At 42.1% G+C, this 14,594-nt stretch overlaps 1 protein-coding gene across 2 annotated transcripts in view; it reads left to right on the forward strand.

Moving 5' to 3' along the window:
* Positions 1-14,594, forward strand: part of PGM5 (phosphoglucomutase 5) — a 186,603-nt gene that overhangs the window by 12,218 nt on the left and 159,791 nt on the right. For both annotated transcript variants that reach the window (XM_049710845.1, XM_004276424.3), the window contains exon 2: positions 8,774-8,936. In XM_049710845.1, coding sequence (XP_049566802.1) covers positions 8,774-8,936 — 163 coding nt within the window. The remainder of the gene's footprint in view (positions 1-8,773; positions 8,937-14,594) is intronic.

Raw genomic sequence — 14,594 nt, forward strand, 5'->3', positions numbered from 1 at the left:
ATGTTGGGAATCAAATGTGAAATACAGCTTGGTTTGGTTCTAATGAACTCTCGTCTCACCCTCCAGCCCCTGGGTATGTGTGTCAAGGCTTCCAGGGGAACACGCATCTGAGGATGAGCTCGGTCTCCGTGTAACGAAACGTATAACTGCACAATTATCCATGTGCAAATGGAGAAGTCCCTTGATGTTTGGATAACTACATCCATGTCTTGAGTTTGTTATTTCTCAAAATTCCACTTAGCCATCTCCTGCTTACTCATGCACAGCAGTGATCAGGGGCTGGCACTCCTCTCTGACAGCAGGGACGAGAGACTGAAGCCTGGCCATCCACAGCAGCGTGGCTCTGGGATTCCTTCATGGCTTTTGTTTTTTGTTTAACCAAGAAGATGAGAAACAGGCATCTTTGTGTTTGTGGCTTTCCATGCACTTTGTAGGTGGACACGGTGGTGGCTGTGTGGTCCTGTACAGCACTCTGTCTGTGAAACATCAAGGAAGTTTCTGTTTAGTGCCCTTTTTACTCTCTCTGATTCACTTTGGGAATGACAGGGATGTGACACAGTGACCAGAGGTTATTGAAGAATGTCATGCTTACTTTTTCTTTTCTCTCTGTGGGACTCTTTTTTTATGACTTACTTAAAGTTAAAAGGAAACCAGAAAGTGGAAATCTTATTTAAGTGATTTCACACATGAAAACAATCCTGCTTTCTTTAGTGTTATGTTACTGGGGAAAAATCATTTGGTATCAAAATTCCACGTCTACCCTGAGATTCTAGCCTGAGGGTTTAAGTTGTATATTGCTGCTCTCTGGGACTTGAATCTGAGCTAATTAGCAACTGAACTCGTACTAAATCTAAGTTAGAAGAGTAGTTGTTAGTGTTCTGAAAAGAGGGAGCCATCAGAAATAAAATCATTAACAAAATTCGTTGTATATGGCACGTGGTGTAAAGTATGGATGTGCTGGGAGAAAGCTTCATGAAATAAAATTTTCTCTGTTTCAGGACACTGGTCTGTGGTATGTGGAAGGGCATATCGATTCCTGAGGCACTTGCTGTGCCCACTCATGGGTGGAGTAAATGGTGATGCAATCTAGGTGAGGCGTAAGAGTTGGTGGAAGACGCCGGCATCTAGTTAGAAGAATAAACTCAGAGGGATTATAAGTAACTGCACTAAGGGAAATGATTGATGGTAATTGCACATGGCTACCTGCTACATCCTCCCTTTCCCTAGCATTTAGCAGTCATGACTGGATAAGAACAAGTTAATGCTGGGTCTGTGTATCTGGGTGTCTGGGAAAGTGTGTGCCTCACGTATGTGTCTGCAGGCGCTGGTGTGACAGTGTTCTCATGGCTACCTGTGGATCCTGGTATCTGTCTGTATCTGTGTGCCTTCTGTGTGTGTGTGTAAGCAACGCTGGACTGGGGTCTACTTTGCCCCCCTTTCCTAGTGGGAACTGAAGGACATGTTTCTCAGTAGCAGTAAAGCCCACCCAGGTTGGTGCGCCATCTGCAGGGCTGGGTGGGATTTCCTTTCCTCCAGTCAAAGACGGACTGTATGGTATGGGTGTGACAGTTCCTCCAGTGCCCCTTTGGGAGGGTCAGCGAGGGAGCAGCAGAGTGCCATGGCTCAGACCTCCCCAGCCTGTGGTCTGGGTTTCACTCAGGAAGAGAAGTCAGATGTTGCCTGCTTCAGTGCTGTAAACAAAACCAAAGCCAATGATGTAAGTAGACCATCTTTTTCTTGCAAGGTAGCAGTCTGCAACATTGGCAGAGAATAGTACTTCTAAGACTTTTTCAGAAAGGGAAATGGTAGTTTAAGGGTTATTTAAGGTCTAAAATTGAATTTTAAATGTTGGGGGAGGGGAAGGGGCTTGGGGAAGGCAATAGCATGATTTGGGTCATGTTGAATTTCATGAAGAGTTTATATAATCTCATCTTACATGAATTTTCATGACCCTGAACCCTCTCAACTTTGCAGATGAAGACAAGGTGCCTCAGACAAGTGACGCAATTTGCCTTAGGTCAGGGGTGCAGCAAAGACTCATATCTAGATCTTTTAACTTTAAGTTGCGGTTGCTTTTTCTTTATACAACAGGGCTTCCAAAGGTTATGTTTCTTTGATCAATTACTAGATCTTGAAAGTCATAGCTTTTCTGATGACATTTGCCTTGGGCTAATTAGGAGAGGGAGAATTTACAGAAGAGGAGAAAACAGACACACAGAGAGGGTAATGTGAACACAGAAGTGGAGTTTGGACTGAGGGCTGGTCTCTGCTGGGGCACATAGGGCCCTCAGCGGTGGCCGCAGCCAGGTCAGCCTTGATGAGTGGAAGTCCATGTGCTGAGCCCACGCTTGATCTCCCTCCCTGCAGCCGTCGGCCACCCTGTTCACGAGCCCATTGGGCAATGACAGGAGTGGCTGGGGAAAGAGGCAGACTGGTTTGACAGAGCTGGTCCTTCTAGCCACTTGATTATTTAAATCCTCCTTTGCTGAGGTCACTTTTTGGTGAGCATTCCCACGGGGCACAAATATCTTCACGATTTTCCATGTCTTATCTTAGAAGCCTCATCACCCGCTCTCCTGCATCCCCTCCAGCAGTTGTCTCCTCTCAGAAGTCCCTCAACTATAGTTATATACAGTGTCCAGCATTACCTCATTTTTTTTGGTATTGGTGGGTTAATGAGCAGATCCACAGAGCAAAAACTTCCAGATAACTAGAATTTAATCTCCTATTAATCCTCCACTGACAACTAAAATGTTTCAGGTTGAAATTTTATTCAAGTGTATTTTCCCACTTTAATGTTAAACAGAGAAGCTATTACCTTTTAAAAAAATTCAAATTTAATAAACTGTATCTATAATCTCTCCTATTTAACAAATAAACCGTACATATTTATTTCTGTATTTTTCTAAGTGCTAGCCCCAAAGTGTACATAATTGTACATTGTTGTAATAGCTTAAAAGTTATTTAGATATCTGCATTTTGACTTAGCATTAAAGCATTGTCTGTGTTCCTTCTCTACTACTTAAGAACGTGTAAGTTGTTATAGCAAATAAACTTGAATATTTAAATGTTTTAACAAAACTTAAATGTTTTGTTATAGCAAAAAAACTTGATGTTTTTTTAACATCTTTATTGGAGTATAATTACTTTACAATGGTGTATTAGTTTCTGCTTTATATGAAAGTGAAACAGCTATACGCGTACATATATCCCCATATCTCCTCCCTCCCTCCCATCCTCCGTATCCCACCCCTCTAGGTGGTTTCAGAGTCCTGAGCTGATCACCCTGTGCTATGCGGCTGCTTCCAACTAGCTATTTATTTTACGTTTGGTGGTGTATATATGTCCATGCCACTCTCTCACTTCATCCCAATTTACATTCCCCCTCCCCATGTCCTCAAGTCCATTCTCTACGTCTTCTTCTTTATTCCTGTCCTGCCCCTAGTTTCTTCAGAACCATTTTCTTTTTCAGATTCCATATATATGTGTTAGCATACAGTATTTGTTTTTCTCTTTCTGACTCATTTCACTCTGTATGACAGACTCTAGGTCCATCCAGCTCACTACAAATAACTCAATTTCGTTTCTTTTTATGGCTGAGTAATATTCCATTGTATATATGTGTCACATCTTCTTTATCCATTCATCTGTCGATGGACACTTAGGTTGCTTCCATGTCCTGGCTATTGTAAGTAGGGCTGCAATCAACATTGTGGTACATGACTCTTTTTGAATTATGGTTTTCTCAGGGTATATGCCCAGTAGTGGGATTGCTGGGTCGTATGGTAGTTCTAGTTTTAGTTTCTTAAGGAACCTCCATACTGTTCTCCACAGTGGCTGTATCAATTTACATTCCCACCAGCAGTGCAAGAGTGTTCCCTTTTCTCCACACCCTCTCCAGCATTTATTGTTTGTAGATTTTTTGATGATGGCCATTCTGACAGTGTGAGGTGATACCTCATTGTACCTTTGATTTGCATTTCTCTAATGATTAGTGATGTTGAGCATTCTTTCATGTGTTTGTTGGCAGTCTGTATATCTTCTTTGGAGAAATGTCTAAAGTTGGTTCAGTGGGTTATGTAGGTTTCCTGGTGGAAGGGACTGGTGCCTGTGTTGTGGTGGATGAGGCTGGATCTTGTCTTTCTGGTGAGCAGGACCATGTCCGGTGGTGTGTTTTGGGGTGTCTGTGACCTTATTATGATTTTAGGCAGCCTCTCTGCTAATGGGTGGGGTTGTGTTCCTGTCTTGCTAATTGTTTGGCTGTGGGTGTCCAGCACTGTAGCTTGCAGGTCATTGAGTGGAGCTGCGTCTTAGCATTGAGATGGTGATCTCTGGGAGAGCTTTTGCCATTTGATATTATGTGGAGCCGGGAGATCTGTGGTGGACCAATGTCCTGAACTCGGCTCTCCCACCTCAGAGGCTCAGCCCTGACACCCGGCCGGAGCATGAAGACCCTGTCAGTCACATGGCTTTTGGGAAGTCAGGTCTTCTCCCATCATTCAGTAGGTGTTCTGGTGTTCTACATGTAGATGTATTTCTGATGTATTTGTGGGGAGGAAGGTGATCTCCATGTCTTACTCCTCCGCCAGGAGAGTTAAAGGTCTCCTCGGCAATTTTTATTCCCTTAAAAACAATGGAAAATTATTTCTCACTCACGTAATAGTCCAATGGGGATTTTGCTGGTGAACAAAGACTCTTGCCCATCCTGTGAGTTAGGCACCCAGGTTCTTTTCATCCTCTTGCTCTGGCATCTCCTCGAGCTGTGTGGTCACCTGTGTTGAGTCTGTGGAAGGGGAAATAAGCAGTGAGGAGAAGACGTATCTACTCCTTAACATCCTTAGCCCAGAAGGAACACACATTACTTCTTTCTCATTCTCATAGTAGTTTATCACTCATTGCGAGAACTGATCATGTGGCCACACCTAGATGCAAGGGTGGTCTGGAAAGTGTAGCCCCTGGCTGGGCAGCTGCTGCCCAGCAACAGTCCTGCCCTGTGAAAGGGGAGCATAACTTTTTGTGGTCTGCCACAGGTGCTCGGTCTTCATAATAATCCTTTTAGATGGCTGAAGAATATTCCATAAGTTGATACATCACACTTTATTTTACAGGTTCTTCATTATTAGTCATTTATAATGATTTAAAAAAATTTTTTTACCTCTAATGAATACCACTATAGGAAGTGTCTACACATAATACCTTTTTCCCCTTTAAAGATTATTTCTTTAAGAATAATCCTGAAAAATGGGAGAGAGGGAAAATTATGAACAAAAGTTACAAATATTTTTCACATTCTTGAATCTGCAGGTTTACTCCTTGAGGGTAGTGACTAATTTGTATTCATTACTGTACCTGCAGGGTCTTCTACATTGCCTGTTTCATGGTAATACTCAATAAAATAAGTTGAATGACTAAATAAATTTTAACAAAAGCATGTGGAACATGATTTATCTTGGCTCTGGATAAAATATGAGTGTGATTTTTGTCCTTTGTCTTTCCCTTCTCAATCAATGGCACCACCATCCATCGAGTTCTTAAAGGTAGAAGCTGTGAGTTGGCTCCTTTCCTCACTGCCCCTGTTTTAGTTATTTATTTCTGTGTAAGAAACCATGACAAAACTTAGTGGCTTAAAATAAACAAATATTTACTATTACAGTTTCTCTGGGACAGGAGGTAGGTGGTTCTGACTCGGTCCCAGTTGCATATTGGTGGGGGCTTTGTCATATGAAGCCTTGAAGGGCTGGAGGATCTAGTGCAAGGCGGCTCACCTGCATGGCTGGCAAGTGGGTGCTGGCTGTTGGTGGGAGGCTTCAGGTCCTCTCCATTCAGGTGACTACACAGGGCTCCTTGAGTGTCCTGGTGACATGGTGGCTGCTTCCCCCAGAGTGAACAATCCAAGAGAGCAGGGCAGAAGCAGCAATGTCATTTACTGGAAGTTACACACCATCGCTTCTGCAGTGTTCTACTAATCACTCAGATCTGCCTTGTTCGCTGTGGGAGGGTCCTGCACCGAGGCATGAATGCCAGAATGCACAGAGCATTGGGGACCATCTTAGGGGCTGGCTACTATATATCTCTTCCATATTTCATTCCACCCACATGTTCTGTTCATTCTCCTTCCAAAAATATATTCAAATGTAATCACTTCTTTTCATTTCTGCTGCCTCTGGTCTAGTCCAAGATGTTGTCCACACTCAGCTCTGCCGTGAGAGCCTTCCATCTGATCTTTCTCCTTTTGCTCTTGTCAGTCTCTAACGCATTTTGCATATTGCAGCCACTCCCGCATCATTCATTCATTTTTTTCAATTAATTAATTCAACATATACTTATTGTGTACTTAGTATATGCTAAGTTTGTTTTAGATACTCAGAGTATAGCAGTGAAAAAAACCAAAGTCCTTAGAACTTATATATAGTGGGAAAATAAACAAATAAAATGGAAAATATTAAGGGGTAATATGTGTAATACAGAAGACTAAACAGGATAAAGAAAATAGAGGCCAGTAGAGAAATTAGGGACTTATGGGTGCCCTACTGTATAGGGCTGTCAAGGGTGCTATCTTTGATTAGTTGACGTTGAAACAGTAACCCAAAGGATGGGGTGGGGCAGGCTTATGAATACCTGGATAAGAGTGCTCTAAGGAGAGGAAAGAGCAAATGGAAAGGCACTGAGCACACTTGATGTGTGTGAGGAACAGCAAACCAGCCAGTGTGGCCGGAGCAGAGGGAGGGAGGGAAGTGGAGAATGGCAGGTGATGGCAGTCAGATCATGTAGGGCCTGGTAGACCATGAAGACTTTGACTTTACCTGGGGTTGGTGGGAGACGAGGACAGACATTGGAATGCTTTGCTGATGTGAATGACTTGCTTTTTAATACGATCTTTTGGATTGCTCAGCCCATGATCTTTAAAAAATGTAACTGATATCAGGTCACTTCCACTGCTTAAAACCCTTCTATGGATTCCCCTTGTACCTAGAATAAAATCCAAGCTCCCTTAGCTCTTATAATTGTTACTGTTACTATTAAAATTAACACCCCGTTATTCTCTGTCACCAAAACCTGCTGATTTTTTCCACTATGTACCCAACTAGTAATTACTACTACCACTACTACTGTTAGGCTTATTTGTTTATAATCTGCCTCATCCACTTGCAAATATGTGCTCTGGGGAGGTTGTGGAGAGAGTGGGTCCTTCTATACTAAATTATCGCAAGAGTGCTTTGTTTTTGGAGCTCTTGTGTTTGCCCTTTAAAGGTTTTTTTTTTGGGGTCTATTTTCTCATTGTCATATCTGGTCAGTGACCTACTTCCCGCAATGCTATCGTTGGTGCCAGGGTAACTGCTGTTGAGCTGGACACGGGAGCTGGTTTTGGTTGTTGGGCTATGTCGGTACTTCTTAAACGTTAATAGACAAATGAATTATGTGGAGAAGGGGTGGGGTCTTGCTAAATACTGATCCTTATTCAGTAGGTGTGGGGTAGGGCTTGAGGTTTAACATTTCTCCCAGGCTCGCAGGTAATGCCCATGCCTCTGGCCCTTTGAGTAGCGAGGGGGTTTGATCACCAAACTTGGCTGAATACTGGAAACAACCGTGGAGCTCAGGATCCCACCCCGAGATTCCAATATAATTGGTCTGGAAGGCAGTCTTAGTACTGGACTAGACTACTAGACTACTTAGTACTAGAATTTTCTAGGCTTCACTAATGATTCTGATTTGTAGCAACATTTGAGAACCACTGGATTGGATGATGTTGGGCCCTATTTTAAAACAAAGCATATGGAGTAATGCTCTGCAGGGCTATGCTGTTTTCTTTCTTTTTAAAAAAATCAGTTTTGTAGCTATAGAGAGTCTGGCCACACTGATGGATGACCTCCAGATCTCTGCCTAGCATGGCTGGATTTCTCCAATGTCCCTAGCACATGTTGCCAAAATACGACTTCTGCCTTCAGGAGACTGGGCCTTCCCAGTGCAGTTAAAATACACTTGCAGACGATGAGGATGTAGCAGATCAGGTCCCTACTGTGTGAGCTTGTGCTGAGGCAGAGAAGGAAGCTGAAGCAGACAAGTGCTCTGTTTTTCTTTCTTGTAATTTCCAGCATGTACACGTGGGGTTTCTAAGCCAGTAATAAACTAAGAACTTCTTGTGTGATTCAAGCTAACCCTTTGGTCATCGGAAGTGGGTGTTTTCTTTAATATATTAAAAAAAATTTTATTTCATATTGGAATATAGGTGATTAACAATGTCATTTGTTGCAGGTGTACAGCAAAAGCAGGTGTTTTAAACTACTGAAAATCAATGAGGCAGATCCCATTTACAGGTTAATAACTGACTGAGATGTGGGTGTCCCACATGGTCTTGAAGACATGGGGAAGGAAAGACAATGCCTGAGCTACCCTTCCCCCCACCCCCTTTCACATGCCCCCCACCTTAACCCCACTCAGTTCTTTTTTTTTTTTTTTCTTTTTGTGGTACGTGGGCCTCTCACTGTTGTGGCCTGTCCCGTTGCGGAGCACAGGCTCCGGACGTGCAGGCTCAGCGGCCATGGCTCATGGGCCCAGCCGCTCCGCGGCATGTGGGATCTTCCCGGACCGGGGCACAAACCCATGTCCCCTGCGTCGGCAGGCGGACTCTCAACCACTGCGCCACCAGGGAAGCCCCACTCAGTTCTTTTTGCCAGGTGATTAGTGTGTGCTAATAGAGCCTGGGACACTTTCTCATTGAAATGCACTTCAATCCCATGTAACTGGATTGATTTTTTTTCCTTGGCTAATCTAGATTGGTCGGCTGATTATTGGACAGAATGGCATCTTGTCGACACCTGCTGTATCCTGCATTATCAGAAAGATCAAGGCAGCTGGTGGAATCATCCTGACAGCCAGCCACTGCCCTGGAGGACCAGGGGGAGAGTTTGGAGTGAAATTTAATGTTGCCAATGGAGGTATGTGGTTCAGAATATGGCTTAATTGTCATGATTTCTTTCTTTTTATATTGTCATAGTCTTACAGTGACCCACTGATGGTGGACAAGCAAGGAAGAGAGAAAATGGCTCAGAAATTTCTAGTGAGGTGCCTGTATTAGTCAGGGTTTTCCAGAGAAGCAGAACCAATAGGACACATAGACGGGCTCCAACCTACGATGGTTTGATTTAGAGATTTTTTGACTTTACAACGGTGTAAAAGCAATATGCATTCAATAGAAACTACTTCATTTGAATTTTGAATTTTGATCTTTTCCTGGGCTAGCAATGTGTGCGTGGTATGATTCTCTCTCGTGATCCTGGGCAGGGGCAGCAAATGCAGCTCCCACCCAATCACAAGGGTAAACAGCCAGTACACTTACAGCCGTTCTGTACCCATTCAGTCATTTCTGTTTTTTAGTTTCGGTAAGTATTCAATAAATTATATGAGATATTCAGCACTTTGCCTTAAAGTAGGCTTTGTAATAGATGATTTTGTAAAAGTGTTGACTAACATTGGTGTCCTGAGCACTCTTAAGGCAGGCTAGGCTAAACCATGATGTTAGGTGTATTAAATGCGTTTTCGACTTATGATGTTTTCAATTTACAATGGGTTGATCGGACTATAACTCCATTGTAAGTTGAGGAAGATCTGTATAGAGATTTATTATAAGGAATTGGCTCATGTGATTATGGAGGCTGCGAAGTCCCAAGATCTTTGGTCAGCAAGCTGGAGGCCCAGGAGAGCCAATGGATGTTAGGGTTCTGATCTGAGTCCGAAGGCCTGAGAAGCAGCAGAGTGTAAGGTCCAGTCTGAGTCAGGAGGGGCCAGTGTGTCAGCTGGAAACAGTCAGGCGGAGAGTGGATTCTCCCTTTCTCAGTTTTTTGTTCTGTCCAAGCCTTCAGTGGGTTGGATGAGGCCCAGCCACACTGGGGAGGGCAATCTGCTTTACTCAGTCTACTGATTCAAATGTTAATCTTTCCAGAAACACCCTCACAGACATACCCAGAATAACGTTTAAATGAACATCTGGGCTCTCTGTGGCCAAAGCAAGTTGACACATAAAATTAAGCATCACGTCGCCCAGGGTGACATGACGAGGAAATGGCATAACGGGATCTCAAACCCATTTTGGTCCTCTGTACTCCTCAGCACAGTGAAACGGTTGAATGTTGATGCTTATCTGACATGGAAGGACTCTGGATTTTAAAGTTGGAACAGACCCTCAAAATCATTTAGATCATTCCTGTCATTTTATAGGTGAAGAAATCAAAGCCCTGAGAGGCTGTTTGCTCAAGGTCACATGGTCAGACAGATGACTCCTTAGCATAAGTCCTACATTCTCTCTTTCCTATAGTGTTGACTTTCTCTCACTGACATGCCTAGAATTATTTCACTTTTTCTTATATTTATAGAAATTTATAGTTTAGAAGTCCTAGTGGGGTGGGATACGTGTATAGGGGTGAATTAAAATTTTTTTTGAACATATGTAAAGGTAGGAAGGATAATAAATGGATACCATGTTTCCATGACTCTGTGTTTCCATTTTGCTTAAAGGTAAATTACAGCATGAAGATACTTTGCACCCAAATATTTCTGACATCTCTTTAAAATAAAGACGTATTCCTGTATAACTGCATGATCACACCTAACAAAAATAATACTAATTCTCTAATATCGTCTAAAACCTAATCTGTATTCAGAATTTTCCAAGTATCCCCCAGATGTTATTTACATCTGTTTTGTTCAAACCAAGTTTTATCCCAGAACCATGCATTTCATTTGTTTTTTTAAATTTTAATTTTATTTATTTATTTTTTAAATTAATTTTTATTGGAGTATAGTTGCTTTACAATGTTGTGTTACTTTCTGCTGTACAGCAAAGTGAATTAGTTATACGTATACATATATCCCCTCTTTTTAAGATTTCCGTCCCATTTAGGTCACCACAGAGCACTGAGTAGAGTTACCTGTGCTATGTAGTAGGTTCTCATTAGTTACTTATTTTATACATAGTAGTGTAAATATGTCAATCCCAATCTCCCAATTCATCCCACCCCCCTGCATTTGTTTTTTAAGTCTCTTAAATCTCTTTTAATCTAGAATACTGAGTCTTCGTGTATATGTGGGTGGGAGCTGAATTTTAACCAACAACTGTTGCCATTATGAAGCATTCCTGGCCCAGGCAAAATAGCACGTCCTGAAGGGGAAGTACATGATTGCCCCCTCCTTGCAGCCATTTTGGACATTATCCAGAGAAAGAACATTACTCACATCGTGTTAAAAAAAACACCTTATGAGGAGGCTCATTCTTGAAAGTGTGATTCAAGAAACCCTGCTTCACTAAGAAGCACACCTAGGGCCAACATCTAGTCTTGCAGCAGCTACTGAATATTTCAGGAAAAAATATGCAGTGCATAGGTGTTCTGCACACTGATAACACGGGCCATTTCATGAGCTCAGAAGATGGGAATTTGTAGAGCAATGTAATATATAAGTTGCCAAACTAAATTGTGTATTTAAGCATTTAAATTAATGTCTGACTTCGTGTCTTGCAAGAGAATCTCAGTCATCTCTATGATAACTTGTGAGGCATAAGAGGGGAAGATATTATTTAAATAACCATTTCGTAGACCGAATTACAGGAGGTTATGAGACCTGTTCAGTTATATCCTGAATAGGGGGAGGGGGTTGAACTTATCGTTTAGCCTTTAACTCTGTTGAAAGTCCTTCCTCTTACATTTAATTCTTCATGTTTACCTGTCTTGGCATCATTAATGAGACTAACATTCCTGATGGCATGGAGAGATTCAGTTGGTTTCTTCCCACTTAGAGTGAGTTTTACCATGTTATCCTTCATCTGAAGTTGCAGACATTCATCTCTTCTATTGGGTGTCATACAAATACATCTTATGGCATAAGTTAAAAGCGAAGTGTCTATAGAATTAGTAGGCACATCCAGGGAAATAGGACACATCTAAAGCTATGTTGCTTTTAAATTATTTAGAGGACAGGACCTTTCTGAGCATGTTTTTAAATAGGGGAGAAGGTGCTAGAGGACAAAAGGAATCAGTAATAAAAATACTGATTTTTTGGAATAATAACAGTGTGCCAAGCTTCATAGTCAGAACTTTACATACATGTTCTCATTTAATCCTCATGGTTTAAAAAACTTGCCCAGTGTCACAGAACTCATAAGCTGTGGAGCTCATTTGGAACCTAGATTCTAAGAAGTAGGTAGAACTTCTGAGTAAGGAGGCAGAGATGAGGGAAGGAAGCACTTTGAGGGTGCAGAGTGGAAGTTTTGGGAAATAGTTGCCTATATCTGTTGAAAAAAAAGAAGAGGAAATGTAACTTGCTCAGATAATGGGGAAAGGATAGAGAAGGGGTTAAATGGAGATGTTTTCTAAAAGGTCCTCTGGGAAATTTGTTGAGGATTCCTGAGGGGTTGTGAGGACCGAGTTGAAGTTAAGCAGTCTCATTTTTCGGGGGAGCCAGTTGGTGTAATTTCACGACTGCCTTCAGCAATGCATGGGGGGAGTGTGGGAATAGCAGCAATGGAGCAGATGATGGTGATGTCCCGGGATTGGGGAATGGCAGTGTGGGCATGGCAGAGCGTAAGGTGGGCTGGTAGTTGTTAAGAGTGTCTTAGCTGACATCAGACTATTAGGAGTCAAACCCAGCCTCTGTCACATGAGTGATGTGACCTGTGTTAAGGTCACCTCTTCCAATTTCAGTTTCCTTATTTGGAAAATGAGGATACTAATGATTCTTACTTCATCTGCTTTTTGTGAATGCTGAATTCCACGTACGATGTGAAAGGTGGTATGTGTAAGTTTCAACAAATGTTGGCTTGTCTTATTGTACTAACAAAGGCAAGGCTCAAATGCTAGACCATAGGGTCCTTCTGGGATAAGAGACCAGTGAAATGAAATGGACCGATGGCCTGGGAGTAATCAAGTGATGTTGGGCATCAGTATAGGAATGAGGAACAGGTTCACAGGGGTACAAAGTAGGGTCGATGAAAGATTAGGAATTTGTGGGATTAAGATACTCAAATTTGATATTTTTGCAAGAAGCATATCAAAAGACAGTACTAGGACTGTACTAGGAATTGACTAAAATGAAGAGGGAAGTCACTGGAGTGGAAGATGTCAAGAACTGGGAAGATGTGAAGGGATGCAGAGGATGCTGATGGACTCAGAGGTTATCAGTGTTGCTTTTGGAAATCAGTGTGCTTTGGCAAACAAACTCAGATGGAGACTTTTAAAATGTGATGGAAACATCCCAAGAACGTAGTGTGGTGCCTGGGAGGCAGAGGGATAGACGTGTGTCATCTGGCAAGCATAAACAAATGCAAAAAGTAAATAGCACTCTTTACTTTTTAAGTTTTGCAAAAGAATAAAAAATGGTAAGGAGTGAAGCTGAGAAGGGCTATGTTTACTTCTTTGTGGTCTTCACTTTTCCTATGTGAGAAAACGTGGGTAAAATCTACTAGGCTATTTTCTATCCACTGAAATGGTGCTATTGCTATTCCTTTCCCCCCTCTCCCCCCGTTTTATTGAGATGTAATTGATATAAAAAAAACCGGCACACATTTAAGGTATGCAACTTGATGAGTTTGGTCATTATTCCTTTTTATATGTTCAGTGAACCTTTTTTGGGAGACGGTAACAGTGCTATGCTTTAAGGCAGCGCTGTTCAATAGAAATATATTGTGAAGCAGCTCATGCAGCTCAACATCAAAAAAAAACAAACAACCCAATCCAAAAATGGGCAGAAGACCCAAATAGACATTTCTCCAAAGAAGATATACAGATTGCCAACAAACACATGAAAGAATGCTCAACATCATTAGAGAAATGCAAATCAGAACCACAATGAGGTATCACCTCACACCGGTCAGAATGGCCCTCATCAACAAATCTACAAACAATAAATGCTGGAGAGGGTGTGGAAAAAAGGGAACCCTCTTGCACTGTTGGTGGGAATGTAAATTGATACAGCCACTATGGAGAACAGTATGGAGGTTCCTTAAAAAACTAAAAATAGAACTACCATACGACCCAGCAATCCCACTACTGTGCATATACCCTGAGAAAACCATAATTCAAAAAGAGTCATGTACCACAATGTTCATTGCAGCTCTATTTACAATAGCCAGGACATGGAAGCAACCTAAGTGTCCATCGACAGATGAATGGATAAAGAAGATGTGGTACATAGATACAATGGAATATTACTCAGCCATAAAAAGAAATGGAATTGTTATTTGTAGTGAGCTGGATGGACCTAGAGTCTGTCATACAGAGTGAAGTAAGTCAGAAAGAGAAAAACAAATACCGCATGCTAACACATGTATCTGGAATTTAAAAAAAAAAAGGTTCTGAAGAACCTAGGGGCAGGACAGGAATAAAGACGCAGACATAGAGAATGGACTTGAGGACACGGGGAGGTGGAAGGGTAAGCTGGGATGAAGTGAGAGAATGGCATGGACATATAAACACTATCAAATGTAAAATAGACAGCTAGTGGGAAGCAGCCACATAGCTCAGGGGGATCAGCTCGGTGCTTTGTGACCACATAGAGGGGTGGGATAGGGAGTGGGGGAGGGAGACGCAAGAGGGAGGGGATATGGG

This window comes from Orcinus orca, chromosome 6 (genome assembly GCF_937001465.1).
Source record: "Orcinus orca chromosome 6, mOrcOrc1.1, whole genome shotgun sequence".
NCBI lineage: Eukaryota > Metazoa > Chordata > Mammalia > Artiodactyla > Delphinidae > Orcinus > Orcinus orca.